This window comes from Onychomys torridus, chromosome 2 (assembly GCF_903995425.1).
Source record: "Onychomys torridus chromosome 2, mOncTor1.1, whole genome shotgun sequence".
NCBI classification, from domain to species: Eukaryota; Metazoa; Chordata; class Mammalia; order Rodentia; family Cricetidae; genus Onychomys; species Onychomys torridus.
Window position 1 is genome coordinate 137,250,940 of NC_050444.1, and position 27,968 is coordinate 137,278,907.

The window sequence follows — 27,968 nt, forward strand, 5'->3', positions numbered from 1 at the left end:
TTCCCAGAGAGCTGAGAGCAGGAGGCCCGCTGAGTCACAGACAGGAAGGCAGGACCAGGAGGATAGCAGCGCCCAGGAGGGAGAGCAGGGCAGCCGTCACAGGCTCCCAGGCACAAACCCAAGTAGGAGGAGGCCAGGACTCATTCATCCAGGGCCAGCCCAGGAGAGACTGCCTAGCAGGCTGGCCCAGCCTAGGCCAGGCCATTAGGCGGAGAGGGGATTTCCTTTGGTTCCCTCCCGCTTAAGAACCTGTCTGGACGATTTTAGTTCAGGGAGGGCGGGAGGTGAGCCCGGCAGGCTGCAGCTCGAGCCAGCAGGCAGCTCCGTTTGCTGTTTGAAGAGCAAGATCGGACCGACTGCAGTGTGGGACGGCTGTGCCTCGGCCTCCCCAGGTAAGGTGCAGGGCTTGGGGATGGGCCATGGGAGGCTGAGTGCTGAAACAGGAGGCGGAATTCCAGGCAGCGCACTAAATAAAGCTGGTGACCAACCGATGAGGGGAAGGAAGGGTGCTGCTTCCAGAATCTACCTTCCGGAAGAACCTAGAGTGGCCGCTTCGGGTTCTGAAACTTTTCGTTTCAAAGTTGGCAGCGCTTTGGAAATGTTTGGGGAGGTGACCAGGGAGTTTAACCCTGCTCCCTTACTGACTGTTCAGCCACTGCCGCTCACTTCATTACTTTGTCCGGGCATCATCCTCGGACTGCCAGGATTTATTTTTATTTTTGGCGGGAGGAGTGCTGGCGTGTGTGTGTGTGTGTGTGTGTGTGTGTGTGTGTGTGTGTGTGTGTGTGTGAGATGTGTGTACTATCATACCAGATAAGTGTTCCACTACTTAGCTACCAGGTACTGTCTCTACCTCCATCTGAGCCGGGTCCTAGCCTGTGCTTCCCTAACCTCTGCCCCAAGGACTGTGGGGAAGACAGTCTCACCACTTCCAGCAAGGCGGCTCCCCTGGACTGTTTCCTCCTTCCTGGGATAGGCACCTGAGGGATTTCACTCAGTCAAGCCAGCGTTCGTTTACCATTGTTCATTTGTTTACTCATTAGTTGAGCGTGCACTTCAGTTGTCTGGAGAGAGGAGCATGCCGTTTCTCCTCTGAACAAGAAAATTGAAATTTATCCGCACACATCTACAAGCTGACAGGCAGGCAGTGGGGCATGGTGGGAAATTATGTAGGAGTCATCGAGAGACCTGGATTCCTAACCCACATCTCCTATTTACTTCCTGGGCCTCAGTGTCCGCATCTGTACCACCATGGTTTTTGTTTTGTTTGTTTTGAAGGATAAGGAACTCTCCGAATCAGGACGGGCTGGGTGGCTGACACACCATGCTTTCTCCCTTGTTCTCTTTCAGCTACTCCTCCTAACCGCACCTCCCTTGCTGTAGGCTTGTAAAGATACAGAGGACAAACCCTGGCCTTGACAGAACCTAGGTGACTTGTAAACTGAGCTCAACAGTGGAGGCAGGTGCTCTAGAGAGCCGGAGGCCAGAAGGTGTGAAGGAAAGAGGAGACCAGCTTCCTTCCGGCTGAAGGTATAAACACTGGGCCAGGCCTAGGACCAGACCCTTATGTTGTGGTTCTGACTTGAGAACTGCCAAAAATATTATTCTCCTCCCATATTAAAAAAAAAAAACTTTTATTACCTTTTTTTGAGATAGGATCTCACTATGTAGATTAGGCTGGCCTTGAACTCCCAGAGATCCTCCTGCCTCTGCCTTCCCAGTGTGCCACTACTCCCAGCCCTCCCTCTCCACTAAAAATTGTTTGACAATTGTGTACATTCATAAAATAAATAGTATTCATTTTCACACCCCCATTCCCCTCCCTCATCCCATGCCCCTCCCTCATCCCCATGCCCCTCCCTCATCCCCATGCCCCTCCCTCATCCCCATGCCCCTCCCTCATCCCCATGCCCCTCCCTCATCCCATGCCCCTCCCTCATCCCCATGCCCCTCCCTCATCCCCATGCCCCTCCCTCATCCCCATGCCCCTCCCTCATCCCCATGCCCCTCCCTCATCCCTATCTCCCTTCCTCATCCCTCTCTATCCCACTAGTACCCTCAATGAACTCTCTTCTACTTCAAGTGTGTGGCCACTAAGTTTAATTAGAGTTATTTGTGGAGTTGGAGTGGGGGTTGTTTAGTGTCAAAGAGACAAATTATCCGTGGCACACCACTGAAGAAAGTGACGTGCCTTCTCCGAAAGGTGATAACTGTCCATAATCCCTCAGCCCCAGTTGGGTCTGAGCACTTAGCCATCTAGAATGCATTATCTTGGGCTCATGCACACCTGTCATCTCAGCACTCAGGAGGCTGAGTTCAAGGTCAGTCTGGGTTACACAGAGCTTGCCTCAAAAACCAAACCAGCCAAACAAAAAGACATTATTTCATTAAATCATAACCATGCTATACTACTCTCAACCCCATAGGATTTACCTAAGTCTACATGGCTAATAAATAATGGATCTAGAGTTCAAATTTGGAGATCAGACTCCATACTATCTGCTCAGTTCCTTGTTGTCTTTTGAGGTCTCTGTACAGAGGGCAGAAGGGGAGGTGTCATCATCCCCTAACTACAAAAACACCGGCCTTTTCCCTTCTTGTCTGGGCTTTTTCATCAGGTGGGAGGAGACACTTCTGGAGCTGGTTGGTTGGTTGGTTGGTTCATTCATTCATTCATTCATTCATGCAGTGCTCTATCTGTCCCAGGAGACCAAAAGGTTCCACAAGGGCAGTCATTATCCTGGCGTGATGATTCATGCCTGCAGGCTCTGACTTGGGTGGTGGCAGCATGTATATTTGGGTGAGTTTGAGGCCACCTTGGGCTACATAGCGAGTACTAGGCCAGCCAGGGCTGCACGGCAAGACCCTGTCTCAAGTGAACAAAACCAAAGCAACCTGGGCAAAGCAAAGAGCAGGAATGGTGTTTCTATCACAGTTACACAGCAGTGAGCCTTCTGTGTTCTTGCTAAAAGAATGCTAGGGCTGGAGAGGTGGCTCAGAGGTTAAGAGGTCCTGAGTTCAATTCCCAGCAACCACATGGTGGCTCACAACCATCTGTAATGAGACCTTGTGCCCTCTTCTGGCCTGTAGAGATACATGCAGACAAAACACTGTATACATAATAAATAAATAAATCTTAAAAAAAAAAAAAGCCGGGTGGTGGTGGCACACACCTGTAATCCCAGTACTCGGGAGGCAGAGGCAGGTGGATCTCTATGAGTTCGAGGCCAGCCTGGTCTACAAAGCGAGTCTCAGGACAGGCTCCTGTCTCGAAAAACCAAAAAAAAAAAAAAAAAAAAAAAGAATGCTCAGTGAGTCATTTGTGACCAATGAAGCTGACCAATATTTAATGATGCATTCCTTAGACTATGTAATAGGGATTCAAAATGGCTCAAACAGAAGTCTCGACCTCAGGATGCCCACAGTCTGTTAAGGAAGCAGTTACAGTGCACAGAAAACATCCCAGACACAAGCAGAGGTTGGTGAGGGGCCTTACATGGGCACTCACTTCTGCCTTGTCTGCTGTGTTTGAGCCCCAGCACCCACGATGCTAGTATATGGCAGGGCTTTGTAGCGGAGATGGAAAGGGACTCACATTGGGACAACAGATTGGGAGGGAAGATGTTCCAACAGAGGAGACCTATCGCAGAGTGGGAACCCAACCTGCTCAGGCTCAGTATAGCCACAGTTCTGGGTGTGGTGGGGGGAAGGCAGGAACTGAGACTGGCTGGAGATGTAGCTCAGTTGGTTCAGTGCTTGCTCAGCTCACACAAGGCCCTGGGTTCCATCCCTAGTGCTGTGTAAATCAGGAGTAGTGATGAGTGCCAATAATCCCAGCACCCAGGAGGTGGACACAAGAGGATCAAATCTGAGGCCATGGCCTCAGCTACAAACTGTTTGAGGCCAGCCTTGGGTACATGAGGCCGAGAAACTGGCGAGACAGTCAGTTGGTAAAGTGCAGGTTGTGTTAAGTATGAGGACCTAAGATTGATCTCCAGAACTCCTGTAAAAGCTGCGTGTGGTATCGCATAATTGTAATCCCAACTCACATAGCTCTAGGGGGTGGAGGCAGGAGGAGAGCCTCATCAGTGAGTAGCCACTATGTCACTGTCACTTGCTGTGGACTGTGGATTCAGTGTGATCATGTGATCAGCTACTTCAAGCTCCTCGTGCCGTGGTTTGTAGCCAAGGGACTGAAACATCCCTCCCTGAAGTGGCTCTTCTCAGGTATTTTATTACAGTGAGTAACTGACAAAGGCAGTGAGAATCGACTGGACTGGTATGGTCTGAGTATTCAATAAGCTTCTTTTTCTGTGACAATCCTTAGACTAGTGTCCGGCTCAAAATTAGTTCAATGAGTAGATTGAAGTAAAATCAGTACTGTGAATCTGTAGTTAGGCATAGCTCCCTTCCCTCTGCTCACCAAATCTCTTTTGTTTGCTCTTTCTCAGGAATAAAGCAGTCTCTGGTTATCTTTATAAGCTCTTCTGGCTTCTTTCTTTCTCTTTTAAGATTTGTTTATAGGAGTGTTTTGCCTGCATGCATGTATGTGCACCATGTATATGCATGTTGCCCATGGAGGGCAGGAGGAGTTGTTGGATCCCCCAGAACTGCAGTTGCAGATGGTTCTGAGCCACTGTGTGGAAGAACAGCATGTACTCTTAACAGCTGAGCCAATCTCTCCAGCCTCAATGGGTAGTCCAGGCTGGTCTCAAATTCATGATCCTCCTGCTTCTGCCTTTTTTTTTTTTTTCTTTTTGGAGCTGAGGATCGAACCCAGGGCCTTGTGCTTGCTAGGCAAGTGCTCTACCACTGAGCTAAATCCCCAGCCCCATGCCTCTGCCTCTTTAGCATATCCTACCAGTGTGTGACACTACACCTGGCTTGTTCTGTTTTTATGAGATGAGGCCTTACTATGTAGCCAAGGCTGGCCTTGACTTCTAAGTCTTCCTGCCTCAGGTTCCAGAGCACTGGGATGCACACACCACAGACATGCACTAACACACCCGGCTTTCCAGCTGTCCTTCTGGATATTGTGCCGCAGAAAGACTGGGGATAGACAGAGGTGTGATCATCTTTGGAAAGACAAAGAGAAACAATGAAAAGAGAGCTGAAGCTTTGGAGATGTAACTTGGTTGGCAGGGTGCTTGCTTAGTAGGCATATGTATATACATGGAGCCCTGAGTTCAATCCCCAGCATTGTATAAACTGGGCATGGTAATGCAGGTGTAATCCTAGCATTTGGGGGGTAGAGACAGAAGGGTTGGAAGTTCAAGATCATCATGAGGAGTCTGAGGTCAGCCTGGCCTATATGAGCTGCTTTTTTTTTTTTTTTTTTTTTTTAATCCAGTCTGGGACTGTAGTTAGAGTTTTCCTGCCTGGCCCAGTCAGGACAAATCTCTCTTACCTGCCAGTCCAACTGTCGCTCAGACCCAACCAAGAAAGCACACAAAAACTTACATTGTTTACAAACTGTATGGCCATGGCAGGCTTCTTGTTATCTACTTCTTCTATCTTAAATTAACCTATTTCTGTTAGTCTATACTTTGCCACATGGCTTGTGGCTTACCAGTGTCTTTACATGTTGCTTTTCATGGCGGCGGCTGGTGGTCTCTCTCCAACCTTCTACTTCCCAGAATTATCTTCTCTCTTGTCCCGCCTATACTTCCTGCCTGGCCACTGGCCAATCAGAACTTTATTTACACAGAGCAATATCTACAGCATGGGACCCCAGCCAAAGGAATGGTGCCACAAAGTTAGGGTGGGATTTGCTATCTCAATGAACTAAACAAGAGAGTCTCTCATAGGCAAGTCCAGAGGCTTGTCTTTGGTGATTCAAATTGACAGTATTAACCTTCACACCATCCTTTTACAGGTGAAGTACCTGGGCCACCAAGAGGTTAATACAGGCTGGGGGTATAGCTCAGTGTTACAGCACTTGCCTACCATTGGAAAAGCCCTGGCGTCCTTCCCCACAACTTTAAAAAAAAAAAAAAAGGTTCAGTACATTGCTCAGGTTGCAGAGCTATTAAATGATGAAATCAAGGTTTGTATTCAGGTCCTTTGGATTCCTCTGGAATTTGGGTTCTTAGCATGTAAATCTGTGAATTCTAAGATCCTTTGGTCTTTATATTGTAAAATTAGAACCAAGAAGAGCCAATTTGAGAGGTGGAGACAGGAAGATCAGGAGTTCAAGGCCAGCCTTGGCTGTGAAGCCATAGAAGACGTTAGGCTACATGACACCCTTTCTCAATACCACAAAGCAAAAATGAAGTCTGGTGGATGGTACAGGGTTAGGATCTCAGCCACTCGGGAGACTGAAGCAGGTTAAGGCCAATCTGGGCAACTTAGCGAGACTCTGTCTCAAAAAGTTAAAAGAGAGCTGGGGATACAGCTCAGTGGTAAAGTACTTTTTTAGTACTACAAGGTCCTAGGTTTGCCCTCTGGAACCCTTCCAGAAAGAGTACAAGAAAGGATATATTGTTTCAAAGTTCCTATGGGATTCAGGGGCAGAATGGTGGGCCGACAGCATACATGGACTTTGCTAGTGGAGATGAGCCCCTGGCCTGGGTTTGGGGAGCTGACTTTCCCACAGGTAAGTAGAGGATGCACTGGAGCAGGAACCAAGGCTTTCTCCTCCATTTCCTCCCTCCTTTTACCTTCTTCATTTACATGATGGTCCATTCAGGGCTCACTGAGTGCCTTTCACTGTGGTAAGATGCTCGGGTAGAGATGGAATAGAAAATGCACAGTCCTGACCTTCCGGCAACTAGTACAGACAGACAGTAAATATGCCAGATATTTTTAGGTGTGATAAGTGTTTAGAGCAAGGAAGCAGGAAAATGTGCTAGAGTATGGGGGTGGAGGAAGGCGTAGGCAGGGGAGACTTCCTAGGGAGGTGCCAGCCCTTTGGTGGGGGGATTGCTGTGTTGGGGTTGGTGGGAGCTGGTTAGAAGGCACAGAAACTGTAATGACTCTGAGACAGGAGAGCGTCTGATGAGTTTCAGAGACAGAAAGAGGTCCCCATGGCTGCAACACATCGTTGGGAGAGATTGGTGGAAGCTGGGTTCTATAAAAAGGCAGGAGCTAGGTCACGCACCTCCTGAGTTTATCCTGAAGACAATGGAAACAGCTATGGCTTTGTTTGATTTTCTTTGGGGTGCTAGGGATGGAACTGGGGGTCTTGTGTCTGTGAGGCAAGTGCTCTACTGGTGGAGCTACACCCCAGCCTTGCCATGGCTTTTGAGCAAATTGACATACTCGATTGCATGGTTTATTTCAAAAAAAGCAGACAGAAGTAGGGATGCAGGTGAAGGCTAACTTTGGAGGCTGCTCCTGTTAAGTTATCTGTAGTCTACTGTGGAGAAGAATACAGAGGTGACCGGCGTCAGTGGGATGACACAGTGAGATGCCCTCTTCTCATCCGGCTCTCGATAGCTAATGCTGTGTCTCAAGTAACCCCAAATAAGTGTTTTAACACATCCGCCATTTTATTTTGTCATGATTCCGTGGTCAGAATTTAGGGAGGTTGGACACTTCTTCTGTACCCTTTGCTGTCAACTGGTGTCATCCTGTTGGCTGCATTCCTGACCAGGAAGTCCAAGAAGGTGTCATTCTTGGTCTGGTGGCTTGTTGCTTTCCTACATGGCCTCAGCTCCCATGCAGGGAGTGTGGGCTTCCACAGAGCATGGCGGCCTGAGAGTAGTCAACACACACATCTCTTAAAGCCTGGCCTTGACAGTCCCCAGTACTGCTTCTGCCATGTGGAATCGGTTAAAACCAGCCCCATGACTTAAGAAGAGAGGAAAGCAGTGCCATCTCTTAGTGGGAGGAGTGGTAACCAGTGTGTTCATCTTCCTTCAGCCACAACAGGCGCTGGAGACTGACCAGCTGCCCCGCTGCGCTGGTGCTGACCCACTTCTCGTCTAAATCACAGCGCGCTGCTGGCTGCGCCAATTCTTAGGACTTTTTTTAAAAAAATTTTCCTCTAAATGGGAAAGGAGCAGACTTTGTTGTTGTTTGTTTTGCTTTTTCTTTCTTCTTCTATGTCTTTCTGGAGCCTAACATATACCAGGCATCTAGGGACTGTCTGCCAAAGCACACACATGGCACATGAGCTTTGGTGGTCACTAGAGAATGGCATACATAACCACACAGGGAGAGTGGTTAAAATATACGCTGGTTTTTGATCTCTCTCCCCCTCTCCCTTCTCCTCTCTCCCCTCTCTCCCTCTCCCCTTCTCCTCCATCCTTCTTTCCTCTCTCCCTCTCTCCCCTTCTCTCTCCCCTCCCCTTCTTCCCCCTCCCTTCTCTCCTCTCTCTCTCGGTTTCCTTCTTCCCATTACCCCTCTTTATACTTTCCCCTCTTCTCCCTTTCTCCCTCTTTTCCTTCTCCTCTCCCCCCTCCTCTTTGTCTGTTTTTCTCTGTGTTTCTGTCTTTCTCTGTCTCTGTTGCTGTCTGTCTGTCTGTCTGTCTGAACCAGGCCCACCGAATCTGCTTGCCCCGCCTCCTGACCCCGTGAACGCTGGGATTACAGGTGTGCACTGCCGCCTTTTGAGCGTTTCACCTGAGCCACTTGAAAACGAGCCTCTCGGTCAGGAGCTGCTGCCATGGCCGCCGCCTCCTCTTCTCTCTGCCTCTATCTCTCCTCCCAAACCCTGGTTTTGATGTTGGGTATCCACCAGAGAAGACTGGCTGGACACAAGTTTAAGCAAATAGAAAGTCTTCATTAGCCAGTCGGTGACTACTCTGGGTGTTCGGGATCCCAGTGTAGCCCTGAGCCTTTCTCAGGATGAGCTTTTAAGCACAAAATCCATGTCCTGGGTTGACATATTCGGTTAACAAGAACATTTAGCTAGAAGCAGAACTACAGAAGCCAAAAAGCAATGTTAGTGCATTTAGAGTCTTTCCCAGGACTAGGGATTTGATGAATTAAGCCTTTGTTTTCATTTTGGCAGGTAGTACTGTCTACATACTGAGTTTTATGGCTTCACCATCATGGACTCAGTTGTGCTAAGGTCTGGGCCCTGTTACAGTTTTTGTTTTTGTTTTCTTTCTGTCTTGGATGCCCATTTAAAACTCTCGTGCCCAGGAGCTGAGTGATTAAGAGCACCCATGTTCAGTCCCCAGAATCTGAACTGGGAACCTTACAACCTCCTGAGATCCCAGCTCCTGGAGATTCAGTGCATCTGGCCTCCTAGGATACTGTACTCATATGCATGTCTGCCCCTAACCACACAGTTAAATAAAATTTTAAAAAAAGATTTATTTCTATTTTTTTTATTATGCATACAGTGTTCTGCATACATCCCTTCAGGCTGGAAGAGGGCACTAGATTTCATTACAGATAGTTGTAAACCATCATGTGGCTGCTGGGAATTGAACTCAGGACCTCTGGAAGAACAGTCAGTGCTCTTAACCTCTGAGCCATCTCTCCAGCCCAGAAATAAATCTTTAAAAAAAGAAGCTGGGTATGATGTGGTCAACTTTAATCCCAGCACTTGGAGCTAGCCTTGTCTACATAAAAAGGAGTTCCAGGCCAGCTGAGGCTATATAGTGGGACTAGAAAAAAAAAAAAAAAAAAGAATCCTATGTGATCCTGTCCCTAAAGACTTCCATTGAGCAGAGGTGAACCCAGACAAATAGGACCTCAGATAATCTGATGTGAAGGAAGGATTGGAACCATGGCCCTATGTGGAGGATTATCCATTAACACTTCCCCTTCCAATTAGTCTGAGGAAGGTATTCCAGGGCAGGGCGACCAAGCATTTTAGGTTTGTCCACAATGGTTCCAATTTTAACACTGTCAGACACACGTCCTGAGGAACTCCCAGTCCTGTGCAAGCTGGGACAATTGTGACTGTGATGAGCCACTATTTGAAAGGCATCTCATAGCTGATTGAGAACAGCTTTAATGCCAGAGGAGTTTGTGGCTAGCCTGGTCTACATAGTTCTAGGACAGCCAGGGCTGTGTAGAGAGCTCCAATCTCAAAAAACAAACTATAAACAAACAAACAAACAAAAGTCATTTCAGTAGGGTGTGGTGGTACATGCCTGTCATCCCAGCATTTGGGAGGTAGAGGCAGGAGGATCAGAGTTCAAGGTCATCCTTGACTACACAGAGAGGATCCTGGGCTACATGGATCTTGTCTTAAAAACAAAAACAAACAAAACAAAAGGAGGAAGGGGCTGGAGAGAAATCCCAGCCCTTGAGGAGGCCGACAGGAGAATCTCTGGGGCTAGCTGGCTAGCCAGCCTAATCTGTAGTCAAGTCCCCTAGGTCCCAGTGAGAGAGCCAAACTCAAAAAATCAAATCAAGATGGACAGCTCCTGGGGAAAGACACCTGAGGCTGACCTCTGGTCTCCCCACAAGAGCACATGTGCAGGCATACCAGCACATAGTCTTTATTTTTTTACTTTTAGATCTTTATTAGGAGGGAAAGAGAAAGAGAGGAGCCAGGTCTGGGGGAAGGGAGCAGAGCAGAGAGGGAACAGATAGAGAACACAGAGAGAGAGCATGGGGGTCTGTGTCCAGCTTTTTAAGGTGGGTACATAGTTGCCAGCACCCCCTAATAACATAAGATGCAAGACACAAGAACCTGAGCTGTGCATGTACAGAATCCTAACATTCCAGACTTTTACCAGCACATACATACACAATAGTGAAAATATTTTGGAATAACGCTTACAGATTTTCTTCCTTCTTTCCTTCCTTCCTTCCTTCCTTCCTTCCTTCCTTCCTTCCTTCCTTCCTTCCTTCTTCCAGTCTTTCTTTTTGAGACAGGGTTGCTCTAGCTGTCCTGGAATTACCTCTGAAGACCAGGCTGGCCTTGAACTCAGAGATCCAGCCTGCCTCTGCCTCCCAAGTGCTGAGATTAAAGGTGTGTACCACTAACTACTGTCTGACTACAGATTTTTAAGAAAGGCAATGATTTTACCTGCTTAAAGTACTGACATGGTATCAGGGTTTCTTTAGTCCTGTGCTCTGGAATGCTAGCTTAGTCAAATCACTTCTGGGGAATTGTATCTGCTTCTGGGGAATTAATTCTAGACTGTCTTTCTCAGTGTATGGGGCAGCTTTGAAAGCTCAGTTATGATCAAAAAGGATGATGGTGTGTTGAAGATAATACAAGGTCCAGAGTGGAGTCCTATGTCCTCTATAGCAGGGCATACATTTAAGAAATATTTATTTAGGAGCTCAGTGGTTAAGGGCACTTGTTGCTTTCTCAGAGGAGCCAGGTTTCCCAGCACCCACATGATGGCTTATAGCCCTCCATAACTCTAGTTCAGGGGATCTGATACCTTCATCTGTCCTCTGTGAGCACCTGGCATTCATGTGCAGGCAAAACACTCAAACACAAAATAAATTAATCTAGAAAATTATGAATTTTATTTCATGTGCATATATGTGTGCCTGAATGTATCTGCATATATCATATGTGTGCAGGAGTCTGTGGAGGTCAGAGGAAGTGTCAGATCCATTGAAACTTGAGTTATAGACAGTTGTGAACATCATGTGGGTGCTGGGAACCAAACCTGGATCTTCTGTAAGAACAGCCAATCCTCTTGACTGCTGAAACAGTTCCATGGCCTCTCCCTCCCCTCCCCTTTTTTTCTGAGACAAGGTCTCTATGTAGTCTTAGCTGACCTGGAACTCACTAAGCAGGCCTGGCTGACCTAGAACTCACTATTCAGGCCTGCTTGACCTGGAACTCACTATGCAGGCCTGGCTGTTCTAGAACTTACTATGCAGGCCTGCTTGACCTGGAACTCAGTTTGCAGGCCTGGCTGACCTCCCAGTGTGTATCACCCATATGCAGCTCAGCAGTGTTATGTTATTATCACTATTACTAGTATTTACTGGAGTGCATGCACCTACATGATGTGTTAAGTAGCTCTGGGAGGGGCAATGTGATGTCGCCGTGGGCCCCAGGGAATCGGCTTTACTGCCACCTGAAAGGCAAGCTTTGGTGTCTCTGCTTTATCTGTAAATGGGAACAACAGCATAGGGTGGGAGGGAGTGTCTCCAAAATAACTTGAATAGGAGGGACTCTGAAGACCTGATGAGGGAGGGATTACAATAGTCCTTCAATGGAAGTAATACGAACATACTATTGGGCACACCACCCAAGCTGTGGTTCTTCAACCCTGAACTGCAGCCAGGCCAGTGGAGTCCAAGAAAGGAGCGTTCAATGCGCAGTGAGCCAAGGAGAGGCCTGGGGGAGCAGAACTCCCTACCTTAGTTGCCCTTTTAGGGATGGGGGTTTGTGAAGGCAATTTTTGTTTTTGAATCTTTTGCCTATTTATTTCGAGTTGTGTGCTAAAAGAAAACAGCCACAAACCTATAATACTGAAAAAGCAGTTCTTAATTTCTGTAGCTAAAAAAGCATCCTTTCAGGCCATGACCACAGAGAGAGCTCTGTGGGCTCTGGACCAAGGCATAATGATGGCTTGCAGTGTGATGAAGAAGGCTGTTAATCTCTGTGGCTCAGAAGCCCAATCCCTGGCCTCATCAATTACCCATGTTGCCTAGCAACACCACCAAAAACCTCCCACTAGGCCCAGCTGGGCAGCAAGTGGGTGCACCCAGCACAGACTGCTTGGCTCCCTGGCCACATCAAGGCTGGCCTCAGCCCCGGGAGGGACTTGCCTGGTACTGATGAATGGGTGGGACCAGCTGCGTGAAAAAACCAGTTCAGCTATTTGAAACCTACTTGTGTGGCTGCAGTTAGGAAACGATATAAGCAAATGACCAAAGTGTCTTCCATCATAGAAGAGTTGTCCAAAGGGCATTAATTAGCTCAGCAACCTTTCTGAGCTAGGTAAAGAAGAGAAGGTGAGCCTGATTTGGTCTTTCCGGTTCTGAGAGAGAGGCGAGTCCTGTTCTTGTGTGTGTACTTGTGTCTACTTGGTGTCCCTGTGGTAGCAATGGTGGTGATGGGAGTTTCCAGCTTTAACCCAGGGTGGTGATCTGAAGATCAGCTACCATTTAGAAGCCCCAGAGTCTGGTCTGGATCTGTCTGGAAAGCCAGAGGGAGGAAATAAGGTGGGGTAGTGTGTGTGTGTGTGTGTGTGTGTGTGTGTGTGTGTGTGTGTGTGTATACATCGTCCAAATGAAGATGTACACTTCTGTAACCTGTGGTGCTTAGAGAACACAGAAGGGGCTGGAGAGATGATTCAGCCGCTAAGAGCACTGGTGGCTACTCTTCTGGAGGACCTGGGTCTCATTCTTAGCACCCACATGGTGGCTTACAGCCATCTGTAACTCCAGTTCCGGGGGATCTGATATCCTTTCCTGTCTTCCATAGACACCAGGCATGCACATAACACACAGACATACATGTAGGCAAAAACATCCATACATATAAAATAAATAAATAAAAATTAAAAAAACAAGCCAGGCATTGGTGGCACATGCCTTTAATCCCAGCACTCGGGAGGCAGAGGCAGGCGGATCTCTGTGAGTTCGAGGAAAAAAAACGAAAAAGGAAGAAAAGAAAATAAGGAGGAAGGGAAAGATCCAGGAATTTCAGAGTCAGAAGTTTCAGGCTCTCTGCCAGTAAATTACCTTGGTAGTCTGAGTTTCTTTATCCAGGAGATAGGGAATTAGTGCCCTACTTTACAAGAACGTTCACAAACAGGGCAAGGTAGCTCATGCCTGTAATCCCACCACTTGGAGGCTGAGTTAGGAAGGTCACTGTGAGTTCAAGGTCAGCCTCAGCTACAGTGTGAGGTCCCCATCTCAAAAACACAAACAAAACCATGAAAGGAGCTGGGGGATGGCTCAGTCAGCAAAGTGATGCTGGACAATCATGAAGACTGGAATTCAGATCTCCAGAATCCACGGAAAAAGCTGGGTTTGGCGGTATATACCTGTAATGCCGGTGCTGGGAAGACAGACCTGGGGATCCCTAGAGCTCACTGGCTAGCCAGTCTTGCTGACTCTGGAAGCTTCAGGCTCAGTGAGAGACTCTAAACAGTGATGATGGTGGTGATGATGATGATGATGATGATGATGATGATGACAGCCATAAAAGAAGATACCGTATGTTGGACTTCTAGCCTCTATATGTACACACATACACATGAATATAGACATGCATACACCACACACACACACACACACACACACACACACACACACACACACACACACTCATATTCAAAAACAAAAAGAATGCACGTAGCTAATGAAACTAAGGCCCAGTGAAACTAAACATGGATGCTGGGAATAGACCGTCTTCACACTGCTCTCCTTGGCCCTTGGGCAGCCATCACAGCATGGTGGCTCCATAGATCGCAGCTGACAACTCCCCAATGCAGAACAGTGATGGTCTGTGTGTGTGAGGAATCAACACATGATATAAAGAGTGGGCCGTGTGGTGTGGATTCAGTCTTTCTCTCCTTTCCTTACCTATTCTCTCTTCTTTTTCTTTACACTTCTCCTTTCTTTTTACATTTTTTAAGGGAGGAAGGGCTTATTTTGGCTTACAGTTTTAGAAAGGATACCATCTCTCACGGCTAGGAAGGCATGGCCACAGATTGTGAAGCAACTGGTCTGTTCCTCAGACAAAAGTAGAGAGTGGACAGGAAGTGGGACCAGATTATAATACTTCAAGACTCACCCCAACACAGGCATGGTGGTGCATGACTTTAACCTCAACACTTGAGAGGCAGAGGCAGACAGATCGCTGTGAGTTATAAGCCAGCCTGGCCTACACAGCAAGTTTCAGGCCAGTCAGAATTAGAGGGTAAGACATTGTTGTTGGATTTTTTTTGTTGTTTGTTTGTTTTGTTTTTGTTTTTGTTTTAAATCGAAGCAAATACAGCTGCCCAAATTTAGGTCACACTTCAACCCTAGCTGCCTAGAGCCTAGGAAATGGGAACATCAGGCATGCTTGGCTTCTGTGGTAGGAGGTGGTCCCTGCTGCCCATTAAGAAGAGATTTGGAATTCCCCAAGAAAGTAGACAATGGACCAGTGTTATCAAAAGAATTTACTGTAGGTTCTTGACTTTCAAAGATTGAACACATATGGTTTGATATCTTGGCTCTTGCCTGCAGCCTGAACTGTGTGAATGAATGTGAGTTGAAAGACTGGCTTTGCCGGATAAACCTTTATGTATCGTGTATTTTCTGTGATCTCAGTGATTGCAGCCTTGGTTTCTTGTTTGAGGAGTAGAAAAGACTCATAATGGCTGGGGACATAGCTCAGTTGGTAGAGTGCTTAAGTAACATTCAGAGTCCCAGAGTTCGATTCCCAGTATTTCATAAACCGGGCAACGTCTTTAATTGCAGCACTTGGTAAGTTGAGGTAGGAAGAGCAGATGTTCAAGGCCATCTCTACCCACATAGGGAGTTCAGGACCAGCCTGGGCAAGGCTAGTGATAGAAATGAAAAAAGTTAAGGAGGCCTGAGAAAGTGAGTTTTGTTGTTTTTCTTCAGCTACAAATAAAAGTTTTGGATCGAGTGGGGTGGAATGTCAAATTCAGTGATGTTTTGGATGTCTGATATCTGTAGGTCCACTCTGGGTGTCTCTTTGGTACAGGCAGGGTTTTGGAAGTTGTTGGTGAGTGTTGGTCAGCACAGGAATTACTCTTCAAGAAGGAGATGAGGGGCTGGGGGATGGCACAGTCTGTAAAGGGCTTGCTCTGCTCATAAAAAGCTGGGTGCAGTGGTGACTGTGTGTAATCCCAACATTGAGAAGGGGTAGGTGATCTCTGATGCTCATGGCTGGCCAGCCTAGCTAGGTCGAGGTTCAGTGAGAGGTGGAGATCTAGGGAGATGGTTTAGCAGGTAAAGAGCCTTGCTATAAAAGCCTCACAAGTTGATGGGCTGGTGAGTGTCTATAATCCTAGCACTCCCATGGATGGAGGTGGAGACAAGAGAGTCCCCTGGAGTATGCTGCACAGTGGTAAGCAAGAGAGACCTCCCTCAAAACCAAGGTGGAAGGTGAGGGCCAACACTCAAGGTTGTCCCCTGACCTACAGATGCACAGTGTAGCATGTGCACATCCTCACACATGAAGAGGTACACACACATTTTACACACACACACACACACACACACACACACACACACACACACACAGATAAATATAAAGTGGAGAGCAATTGGAAAGAGACACCTGATATTGACCTCTGGCCTCTATTTTCACACACACTTGCACACACATGCACACACCCGCTTGAACATGCCCATACACCACACACACACACACACACACACACACACACACACACACACACACTACATGAAAACTGAGATGAGCTGGGTGTGGTAGCACTTACCAACACTAGGGAGATAGAGGTCAGGAGTTCAAGGTCATTTTGTCTCCAATAAACAAATATAAAAAGGAAACAAAATTTTACTAAAAGATAAAGACATATCTAACTAACCAAGCGTTTCTTTTCTTCTTTGGGCCCTTAGGTGCTGCAAGTATTCGTACTGCTGAGTACTACTAGCATTGCCGAGTATTAGTGTTGCTGAGTATTAGTGCTGCCGAGTATTATTATTGTTGAGCAGTGTTACTGCTGGATAGTAGCACCACTAAGTATTAACACTGCTGAATAGTAGTACTGTGGGGAGTGTTAGTACTGCTGAGCACTATTGCTGCTGGGTATTATGGCCAAGTATTAGTACCTCTGAGCATTATTACTGCTGACCATGAACATTATTACTCCTGGGTATTATTATTCCTCAGATAATTTATTTCAGAAGCAACTTTATCTCTGTGCTTTTAGACTCATGGAGGGACTGAAACGAAGTCACTTAAAATTTTCTGGTTGTAATTTGACTGTAACTTTAGGAGATATTATATGATATACAGTGACCTGAGGCAGCTTAAAGGTGAGGGGAGGTTCCCTTGCTGATGTCAAGGGTCTCTTGGGAAGCCCTCCCACCCCCTTTGGTTTCCTTTGTCCTGGGAATTTAACCCAACACTTCATGTATGCCCGGCAAGTGCTCTGTCACTGAGCTCTGTCTCCAGACATCTTCTTTTCTTACTGAGTTTTCATTTTGTTGTTTTGTTTTTTTGAGAAGGTTTTTCTATGTAGCCCTGGTATAGAACTCCCTATGTAGACTAGGCTGGCATAAAAATCACAGAAACCGAGCCAGGTGGTGGTGGCGCATGCTTGTAATCCCAGCACTCGGGAGGCAGAGGCAGGCAGATCTCTGGTTTGAGGCCACCCTGGTCTACCAAGTGAGTTCCAGGAAAGGTGCAAAGCTACACAGAGAAACCATGTCTCAAAAAACCAAAAAAAAAAAAAAAAAAAAAAAAATCACAGAAACCTGTTTGCTTCTACCTCCCTAAGGGCTGGCATTAAAGGCTTACATCACCACACTCTGCCCTACTGAGCTGCATTTTTAAAAGTTTGCACTTAAAAATTTTAGTGTGTGTGTGTGTGTGTGTACGTATGTTTGGAGGTCAGAGGACAACTTAGAGTTGGTTCTCCCTTAGAGTTGGGGCCACCCTGTGGATCCCAAGGATTGAACTCAGTTCTTCAGGCTTGGCAGCAGATACCTTTTATCCAAGGAGCCCTACTGATTTTTTAAAATCTTATTATTTTATTCTACGTGTATTGGTGTTTTACCCGCACATATGTCTGTGCACTACTTGTGTGTGGTGCTGCCCAGAACACACAAGCTGTAGGATCCCTGGAAATGGAGCTCCAGATGCTGTGAGCCTTCACGTGGATATTGCTGGGATTCAAACCTAGATCCTTTGGAAGAGCAGCTAATGCACTTAACCACTAAGCCATCCTTCTCCAGTCCTGATCTATTTATTTTTAATGTAGGCAGCTGCTTTGATAGCAGAGTCCTACCTTTTCCAGTGCATGGATCACATGAAGTCCCAAAGGAAGAAAGTGCTTACCATGTTTGAGTTCTTTTTTAAAATGTTGTTTACACTTGAGATATTCTTGCTAGTACATATCCCAGGCCTTGAACTTGCAGTCCTCCTGCCTCAGCCTCCTAAGTGCCTGGAGCACATCTGACTCAGGTTTCTTTTTCCTCTTCTGCTTCTACGTCTCATTCATTCATTCATTCATTCATTCATCCATCTATTTTAAGGGAGAGGTTCCAGGAATCAACCCCCCCCCCCCCCAATTGTCAGGCTTGCCCTGAATGTGCTTTTATGGAAGGAGCCATCTTGCTGGCTCTTCGTTTGCTTGAGACTGCATCTTGCTATGTTGCCAGGCTGCTCTGAAGCTTTCAATCCTTCTGAAGCTGGTAGGGGTCTGCTACCAGCTATGCTTGGATTTTGATTAAAGACTGCCTGCTAGCTGGGCCTGCTGGGGTATGCCTATGGTCCCAGTATTTAGAAAGCCGAGGCAGAACTGTAGAGTCAAGGCTGGGACTATAGAGTGCAATTTTGTATCACAAAACCAAACCAGGGTATCTGCTAACCCTGGGGGCAAGGATTCCGGCTCTTGGTTCTCAGGAGAACATCTCCATTGTAAACCAGAAGGCTAGAGGCATCCTAACTGCCCACCCAGTTGTTCCCCTGGGCAGGGTGAGACCATTTCACAGCAGTGCCATCCAGTTTTGGTGTGTGTGTGTGTGTGTGTGTGTGTGTGTGTGTGTGTGTGTGTGTGTGTTTCAACAAAGAATAGGAAACAGAAACTGGCAGCATATTAAAGAAAATGCCAGGAAGCCTCATGATCTTTGCTTAGTGACTAATGCTCATGCAGCGGTCAGGAGTAAATATCCACTCGTGACACAGTGACGGAGTGACCGAGCAGGCACTGCATAGCTGTGGGCGCTTTTGTGTCTCCGACAGACGACAGTGAGCTGTGATCATTGCCACCTGCTTTGCGCTGACGGCCATGCTGCATCTCCCTTAGGCCTCTGGAAATGTCATGTTGCTTATCCAACAGGTGCCCTCCAGCCAGCTGTGGTGGCATGTACCTGTAATCCTCGCATCTGGAAGGCAGAGGCAAGACAATCAGGAGTTCAAAACTAGCCTTGGCTCCATAGCAAGATAATGGCAACAAGAGATCCTGGGCTTTATGACATTTTGTCTCACAAAACCAAAGTTCATTAATTAATTGTGCTTCTACAAGCTGTCCGGACACCATGTAGTCTATACACAGACTGGACCCAAGTGAGGCTGTGTATAATGAATAAGTCGCTTTAGATTAGACTTGCTTTGGGAGGCCCTACATAGGGGAAGTTGATATGATGCATGTTGTACAACAAACAAACAAACAAAACCTAAAAGCCTTGTGTGATAGTGCACGCCTTTAATCCCAGCACTAGGGAGGCAGAGGCAGGTGGATCTCTGTGAGGTCAAGGCCAGCCTGCTCTACAGATCAAGTTTCAGGACGGGGAGTGCTACATAGTGAGACCTTGTCAAAACAAAACAAAACAAAAACAACAGAAGACCTAAGAATTAGAACTGTCATAAAATGCAACATCCAGGACTGGAGAGACTGCTCAGTGCTTCAGAGCATTGGCTGCTCTTGCAGAGGATCCAGCACCCACATAGTGGCTCACAACCATCTATCTGTAACCCAGTTCTAGGCCTTCTTCTGGCCTCCAGGAACACCAGGAACACATACGGTGCACATAAATGTATGCAGGCAGATACTCATCTACTCATTCTTTTTTTTTTTTTTTAAGATTTATTTATTTATTATAGATACAGAAGAGGGCGCCAGATCTCATTACAGATGGTTGTGAGCCACCATGTGGTTGCTGGGAATTGAACTCAGGACCTCTGGAAGAGCAGTCAGTGCTTTTAACCTCTAAGCCATCTCTCCAGCCCCCATATACTCATTCTTAAAGAAAAATAAAAGCAATGTCCTCCTTGAAGTACATTTGGGTTGTTTATGCCTTTTTTTTTGTTTGTTTGTTTCTGGTTTTGATTTTTGGTTTTTCGAGACAGGGTTTCTCTGTGTAGCTTTGCACCTTTCCTGGAACTCACTTGGTACCCCAAGCTGGCTTTGAACTCACAGAGATCTGCCTGGAGTGCTAGGATTAAAGGCGTCACCACCACCACCCGGTTTATGCCTTTTAATTACTGCAAAAAGTTCTACATTTTACATCTTTGGAACATAGCTTTGTGTACTTACTCAAATACTTTTGCTGGGTAGAATTCCAGAAGCATCCTCTTGAAAGGCTTCTAAAAATTTTTTTAATTATTTTATTTTTATTATTTTTTTATTTTTATTTTTTCGAGACAGGGTTTCTCTGTGTAGCTTTGCTCCTTTCCTGGAACTCACTTGGTAGCCCAGGCTGGTCTCGAACTCACAGAGATCCACCTGGCTCTGCCTCCCAAGTGCTGGGATTAAAGGCGTGCGCCACCACCAAGGGGTTGGGGATTTAGCTCAGTGGTAGAGTGTTTGCCTAGCAAGCCCAAGTCCCTGGGTTCGATCCTCAGCTCCAAAAAAACAAAAAGCTCCCTGCTACAGAGGGGGACAGGATTTGTGATCCAATTATTTTATTTTTTATTTAAAGACAGGTCTCACCTGGTAGTCCTGGCTGTCTTGGAACTAGCTATGTAGAACAGGCTGGCTGCACACTCTTCCTCTGCTTCCTGAATGCTGGGAATAAAACTGTATGCCACCACACACATCTGGCCTGGTATATACTTTTTATATCTAAATTTTTATGCTACTATTTTGTGTGTGTGTGTGTGTGTGTGTGTGTGTGTGTGTGTACGCACGTGCGCATGCGTGCAGCATATGTGCATGCGTGCGTGCATGTGGAGGTCAGAGGACAACTCTGGGAGTCAGCCCTCTCTTCTCTCCTTGATATGTGTTCTAGGGGTCGAACACAGATTGCCAGGCTTGTGTAGAAAGTACCTTTACCCATTAAACCATCTCGACAGCCATTTTAATATTCCGAGAGGCCACCTGACACCTTCCAAAGGCTGCATCATCACCTTGTGCCTCACATACTGCTCTCATAATCAGTCTTTTTCACAATATGCTTGCTAATATTTCTGAGGTACTTATCTTCACTCAGAAATCCAGGCGTGGGAGAGATCAAAGGGAATAGGAGGGATGAGAGGTGGCCGAGATTTGGAAGGGACACCTGTGAGTGTCACAGGCCCACATGTTGCAGAGAGGATGAATCAGGGAGGGACGGACAGGGAGGGAGGTCCAAGCAGGACAGCCACCAAAGAGAGGTGAAAACAAATAACTTCTTACGGCCTGTCTGTTGTTACAGCCCCAAGTAGCTAGGGCTCTGTATCAGGTCTCCTCATTGCAACGCCCGAAGACCGCAGACATGCGCAGTCTTGGCTCCTCCAAGTGGGCCTGGTATCTTCTCATCACAGGACGTGTGTACAGGTATTTACATACCTAACATGGTGAGCTTGAACTCATAGAACTTCTGGACATTTCAAATCGGAAGGAAGAGAAAAATCTAAGAACATACCTTAGGTTTCTATTTCTGTGATAAAACTCCATGACCAAAAGCAAATTGGGAGGAATGGATTTATTTCAGCTTACAGCTCACAGTCCATCATGAAAGGAAGTCAGGACAGGAACTCAAGGCACCTGGGGGCAGGAACCAAAGCAAAGAGCATGAAGGAAAGCTGCTTACTAGTTTGTTCCTCACAGCTCACTCAGCTGGCTTTTTATACTGCTCAGGACCACCTGCCCAGGAAAGGCAGTGGCGCCCCAGTGGGCGGGGCTTACCCATGTCAATCCTCAATCAAAAAAAGCTCCACAAATTTGCCCACAGGCTGACCTGGTGGAGGCATTTTCTCAGTTGAAGTTCCTCTTCCCCTCCAATTTGTGTCGAGATGACAGAACACAGGTCATCCTTATTTTCCTGGTTCCTTTTATAAATGTAAAGTCGCATTGTCAACAATGTGGAATTTTATTCCTTCATATAATGATCATGTATGGTAATTAAGTTAATAATGGGGCTGCTTCTTGGGAGGGTCATAATTCCTAATTAGACTTATTTGTTTACAGTGCTGGGATCCACCCCACAACATGCTCTTGTAGGTGAGCACTTTACTACTGAGCTACATTCCCAGTCCTGACCTTATTTAAATGCTTTAGTATTTATGACTAAAAGCTGCTTATCTCAGTTACTGCATATATGAATCTAATGTCTGATCCTGGGCCATGTGTGAGTGGGAAGGCAGAAGGTACTGGATGGGAAAGACTTTACTTTCAGAAATATTGCCATAAAAAGAAAATGAAAGAATTTGCTTCCTTCCTGAATTCACTGAGTATAACCCATTGTCACATGGAGTCAGTCATGCCAGAGGCAATTCATCTGGAAATTAATTGGATTTGAGCTGATTTCCAATAAGTTGCTTGCAAAAATAGACCCATTCAACCTTTCCATCCCTCCATCCCTCCCTCCATCCCTCTCTTTCTCCCTTTCTCCCTCCCTCCCTCCCTCCCTCCCTCCCTCCCTCCCTCCCTCCCTCCACCTATCCATCTATACATCCATCCGTCTATCTGCACACCTCATGCCATCCATTACCAGTAATAATGAATGATGGTGTAATGTTTACTGTGGTGTGCCAGTTATTGTCCAACTGTCCTTCATATTAGCTAAAATCATGCCCCCAATTGCTGCCATCATCTCCGCTTCAGAACAGAATCTGAGGGGGCACCTAGTGAGTCAAACCTAGAATTTCCGTGACTCAGCATGTAGGTTATATGCACCAAAGAATTAAAGACAGGCATTCAAACAAAATCTTGTACGGGGATGTTCCTTCAAGCTTAGTCACAATAGGTACAAAGTGAAAACCATTTACTATCGACAGATGTGTGGATACCAAAAATGTGAGGTACATGTACACTACAATAATATTCGTGCACATAAAAAAGAAAACTGTAGTTCAGACTACAAGACAGATGACTCTTATAAACATGGTAAGAGAGAAAAGCCAGAAAGAAAACACAGGGGGTTTCCCAAACTTTCCAGACATTGATAATTCACAGAAGCAGATTATGGTTCCAAGGGATGAGGGTGAGACTATAAGGGGGCAGTGAGTGCTTAATGGGGGTGGGCTTTTTGTGGAGAGCGATGAAAATCTTTGGGAACCAGATCGTGCTAATGATTGTGCAACATTGCAAGTGTGTTCAACATCACTGAACTGTTTAAACGGTGAAAATGGTTTCATGTCACTAAAAACTTTTTTTTTAAAAACATTTATTTATATATTTTATGGACAGAAGGGCAGACAGAGTCTCTCCTTTACTCTTGATTCTAGGTGTCAGTTTCAGGTCATTAGGCTTGATGCTGAGCCATCCTACCAGCCCAAGATTCCTGTGGTTTACCATAGTTTTAAAAAACTAACTTGGGGCCAGGCAGTGGTGGCGCACACATTTGATCCCAGCACTCTGGAGGCAGAGGCAGTCGGATCTCTGTGAGTTCGAGGCCAGTCTGGTCTATAGAGTGAGTTCCAGGACAGCCAGGATTGTTTCACAGATAAACTCTGTCTTGAAAAACCAAACCAAACCAAACTAAACCAAACCCCCAAAAAAAGAACACACAGAGTTTACTACATGCCTAAGGTCTATGAGCATTAGACTCCCTGTTTAAATGTTTTTTAATTACTGTCATTTATTGTGTGGGTGTGTACCTCAATGAACATGTGGAAGTCAAAGGGCAGTTTGCAGGATTTGGTTCTGTTCTTTTATAATGCAATGTGGATACAGGGATCAAATTCAGGCTGTCCTGTCCGGTTTGGTAGCAAGTGCCTTTACCTACAGGGTATAACTGATTTTCTCTCTCTCTCTCTCTCTCTCTCTCTCTCTCTCTCTCTCTCTCTCACACACACACACACACACACACACACACACACACCAAAAAAACAAAAACAACAACAACAAAACCACTGTCTTAGTGGCCTCAAATTCCTGTGTTTTAAAACATTTACAAAACAATATGCTGAAAACATCATTTGGGGCCACTTAGGAGGTTTAGACCATTTTGACCATCTTTAGCTGCCTCCTTCCTAGCCACACACACAGGAAGAAAGAGGAAAACAAACAGTTTTCCAAAAAGCTCAAGAAAGAGCTACATTCTGCAGACCAAAGGCTCATCTTGTTTTCCCCGACATTCATACCTCTTTTAGGTGGAGGGAGGACCAGGCCCATGGCTGCTGCTCACGACATGGAGATGGAGAGCGTGAATCTGAACATGGAGAGAGAGGGGAAGGAAGAGCTGGAGGAGGAGAAAGTGAGAGAGAGCAGAGAAGGCAAAGACTTCCCCAGGAGCAGAAAGGTCCACAGGATTGTCTCAAAGTGGATGCTTCCTGAGCCTGTCCGAAGAACATACTTGGAGAGGGCCAACTGCTTCCCGCCACCGCTGTTCATCATCTCCGTGAGCCTGGCTGAGGTAAACACCACAATGAGAGGGGCCTCACATCAGTTCAGACTGCAAGCTGCAAACAGAGTGGGGATGAAACCGCCATCTAGAGCATAGAGGGACCAGGGCAGCACACATGAAACCTCCACTCACTCCCTGCTCCCAGAGCTGATTTGCTCAGTCGCTGCCCACCCAGGGGTTGGTTTTGTCCATGATGAAAATCCACTGCCTGGTGGTGACTGACTCTACTAGCTTCATTTCATTTGAGCTGGTGGGTTCTTTAGAAGCCGGGGAACTTGGGGCCTGCAAATTCGTTTTTTTTTTTCTTTCTTTCTTGGGGATCTGGCATTGTAGCCCAGGCTGGCCTCTGACTCACTATGTAGCTTAGGCTGGATGGCCATAAACTCATTATAATCCTTTTGTAACACCCACCTGGGTGTTGGGATTACAGGCATATACTACCATGTTCAGCTTGCAAATTGGCTTTATTTCATGAAACAAAATAGACTGGTTGGTCAGGTCGGCCTGGGGTATATATTTAGAACAGTCACCAGCTGCCTGAGCAGGAAAACTGTGGCATCTGCTGTGGGTGTCTACTTTGAGCTGATGGGATATGTTCTCAGTCTATGACCTGCTCAGCTTTCTTGGTTTCCAGAAAGAGGGCAAAGCCCAGAGAGGTGAGGATGAGTCACCCAAGGGTGTGTCTTAGTGACTGGGAAGGGCCAGGCCCCTCCTGTGCTTTGTGATACCAAGGTTTTTCTCCTAGGCTGCTGTCTTATGAAAGAGTTGGTGGAGAGGGCTGCCCAGAGGGCATAACTTAAGGGACATTAGGATGATGTTCCTAGTATAATCCTCTTAATTCCCACTAATGCTCCAGCTTTGGTGTAAGGGACTCTAGAAGTCAGGGTTCCTCAGCAGAACAGAATTAATAGGGTGTGAGGGAGGGAGCTGAAAAGTGAGGGAGGGTTCAGCTCTCCAGTCTTCAGGGCAAGCTGGAGACCCACTAAGGGTTTTGTGTTGAGTCCAAGGCCATTTGCTAGTGTAAATCTTTTCCTCATGAAATAGTCTTTTTCTTTTTCTCTCTTTCTTTCTTTCTTTCTTTCTTTCTTTCTTTCTTTCTTTCTTTTTTTCTTTTTGGAGCTGAGGATCAAACCCAGGGCCTTGCACTTGCTAGGCAAGCACTCTACCATTGAGCTAAATCCCCAACCTCAAATAGTCTTTTTCTATTAATGCTTTCATCTGAAACACACACAAGATGGAGGGAAGGAGAAACTAAATTACATACTAACCTCATATCAAGAAAGGACATCAGGTGGGCATGGGGGCATGATCTTGTAACCTCAGAACTTGGAAATGGAAACAGAATGATCTTGAGTTTAAGAGAACCTGGGCTACAAGTAAGTTTGAGGCTAGCCTAGGCTCTATAGTGAGATTCTGCAACTATATAATTTACTAGCTAGCTAACTAACTAGTTAATGGGTAGGCAATGTACAAAAAAGCAAAAAACTCACAGAAACATCTGGAATGGTGTTTGAAGATATATCTGAGTCTGTATGAACCTTGTCAAATTGAATATAAAATGAACCATTGCAGAAACCAAACTTTTTATGGCAAATGTGCAAGCTTTTCCTATAGCAGGCATTCTTGGATTGCAAACCAGCTCCCAAAACAAGACAAGGAGACTTACCAACAACTATGAATGCTTGGCCTTAGTTTAGGCTTGTCTCTATAGCTCTTATAATAAGTGCTGGGATTAAAGGCATGTGCCATCACTGCCCAGTGGCTGAGTGTCTCTTAACAGAAATGCTCAGAAAATGGTTTGTGTTTCTGAATAATTTCTTTCTTTCTTTTTTAATCATTTAATTGTAGGTAAGTGCAGGTGCCTACAGAAGCCAGAGTTACGGATTCCTTCTGGAGCTGGAGTTACAAGTGGTTGTGAGCCACCTGATATGTGTACTGGGAATTGAACTCTGGTCCTCTGGAAGAGCAGTGTATGCTTTTACTTACTGAGCTATCTCTTCAGCACTCATGTTTCAGAATATTTCCGAATAATTTTTTAAAATGTGTATGTGTGTGTGTGTGGAAGTAGGCAGGGTTGTGTGTGGGTGCACGTACCCTTGGATGCCAGAAGAGGGCACTAGATTCCCTGGAGCTGGAGTTACAAGTAGTCTTTTTTTTTTATTTATTTAAGATTTATTTATTTATTATGTATACAGGATATATGACTGCAGGCCAGAAGAGGACATCAGATCCCATTACAGATGGTTGTGAGCCACCACGTGGTTGCTGGGAATTGAACTCAGGACCTCTGGAAGAGCAGTCAGTGCTCTTAACCTCTGAGCCATCTCTCCAGCCCTCCAAGCAGTCTTAAGCTGTTAGATGTGGATGCAGTCAACTGAACTCAGATCCCCTGCAGGTGCAGTGTATGTGTTCTTAATGGCTGAATTATGTTTCCTGCTCCAATTTTGGCATTTTGTATAGACTTTAGTACTCCCAAATCTAAAACTTTGGATATGGGGAGATAATTCAGTCTGTAAAATACTTACCATGCAGGCATGTGGACATGAACTTGATCCTCAGAGCCCATGTAAGAGAGCCAGGAGTTGTGGCATATGCTTGAATCCCGATGCTAGGGAGCTGGAGACAAATGGATGGATTCCCGAGGCTTGCTAGCGTGCCAGCCCAGCCTTCTGTCTGAGCTCCAGGTCAATGAGAGACTCAGTCTCAAAAGCAAAGTGTTTGGCACGTGAGGCATGACACCCGATATTGGCCTCAGCCTCCAGGTGTGTACACACACACACACACACACACACACACACACACACACACACACGAAGATCAGCACGAACACATAAACCTAAAACTATTACTTTATGTGTATGGTGTTCTGCCTGCCTATGTATCTGTGTACCACATGTCATGCCCTCAGAGGCCAGAAGAAGGCAGTAGATTCCCTGTAATGGGAGTTAGAGATGGTTGTTAGCTGCTGTGTGGCTTATGGGGATTGAACCTGGGTCCTCTAGAAGATCACTCAGTGCTCTCAACCACTGAGCCGTCTCTCCAGATGTCTAAACATTTTTAAAGTGTCATATTGGTGTTCACAAACTTCAAAATCTGGAGTATTTTGGATTTTAGATTTTGTATTTAGGAGGCTGAGCCTGCACCATTCACTAAACTCCAGGCTTTACTTAGATTTGATTGCTTTTCTCACTAAAGTCCTCTTTCTCATCCTCTGGGCCCTTCCGATACAGGCTTCCCACAGAGGGCTTCCCACTGCGTTAAGTTGTCCTGCCTCCCCTGGCTCCTCTGATTCATGACACCTTCTCAGTAGTCTTGTCTTTCATGACCTTGATAAAGATGAAGTATACTGGCCAGGTACCTTGTAGAGTGTCCTTGTCTGGGGCTGTCAGAGTTTTTTTTGTTTTTTGTTTTTGTTTGTTTGTTTGTTTGTTTGTTTTTTTGTTTTGTTTTTTACATAGTTAGCTTAGATTTGGGGAGTGTAGAGGAAGAATGGCTTAGAGGTAAAGTGCCCTTTCCACCATATCCCGAGGTAGGACATCATATGACATCACTGGAACACAGGACTCACAGGACATCACTGGGACATTGCTCTTCATTATTTCAGTAAGACCATCTGCCAGGTTTCTGGGCTGTGGGGTCAGAGTGAAGGTGAGGGACATGGGTT

At 46.1% G+C, this 27,968-nt stretch overlaps 1 protein-coding gene across 1 annotated transcript in view; it reads left to right on the forward strand.

The window, feature by feature from the left end:
* Positions 1-360: 360 nt before the first annotated feature.
* Positions 361-27,968, forward strand: part of Rhbdl2 (rhomboid like 2) — a 44,930-nt gene continuing 17,322 nt past the window's right edge. The window contains exons 1-2 of the mRNA XM_036180075.1: positions 361-392; positions 24,051-24,313. Of these exons, the coding sequence (XP_036035968.1) occupies positions 24,071-24,313 (243 nt within the window). The 5' untranslated portion in view covers positions 361-392; positions 24,051-24,070. The remainder of the gene's footprint in view (positions 393-24,050; positions 24,314-27,968) is intronic.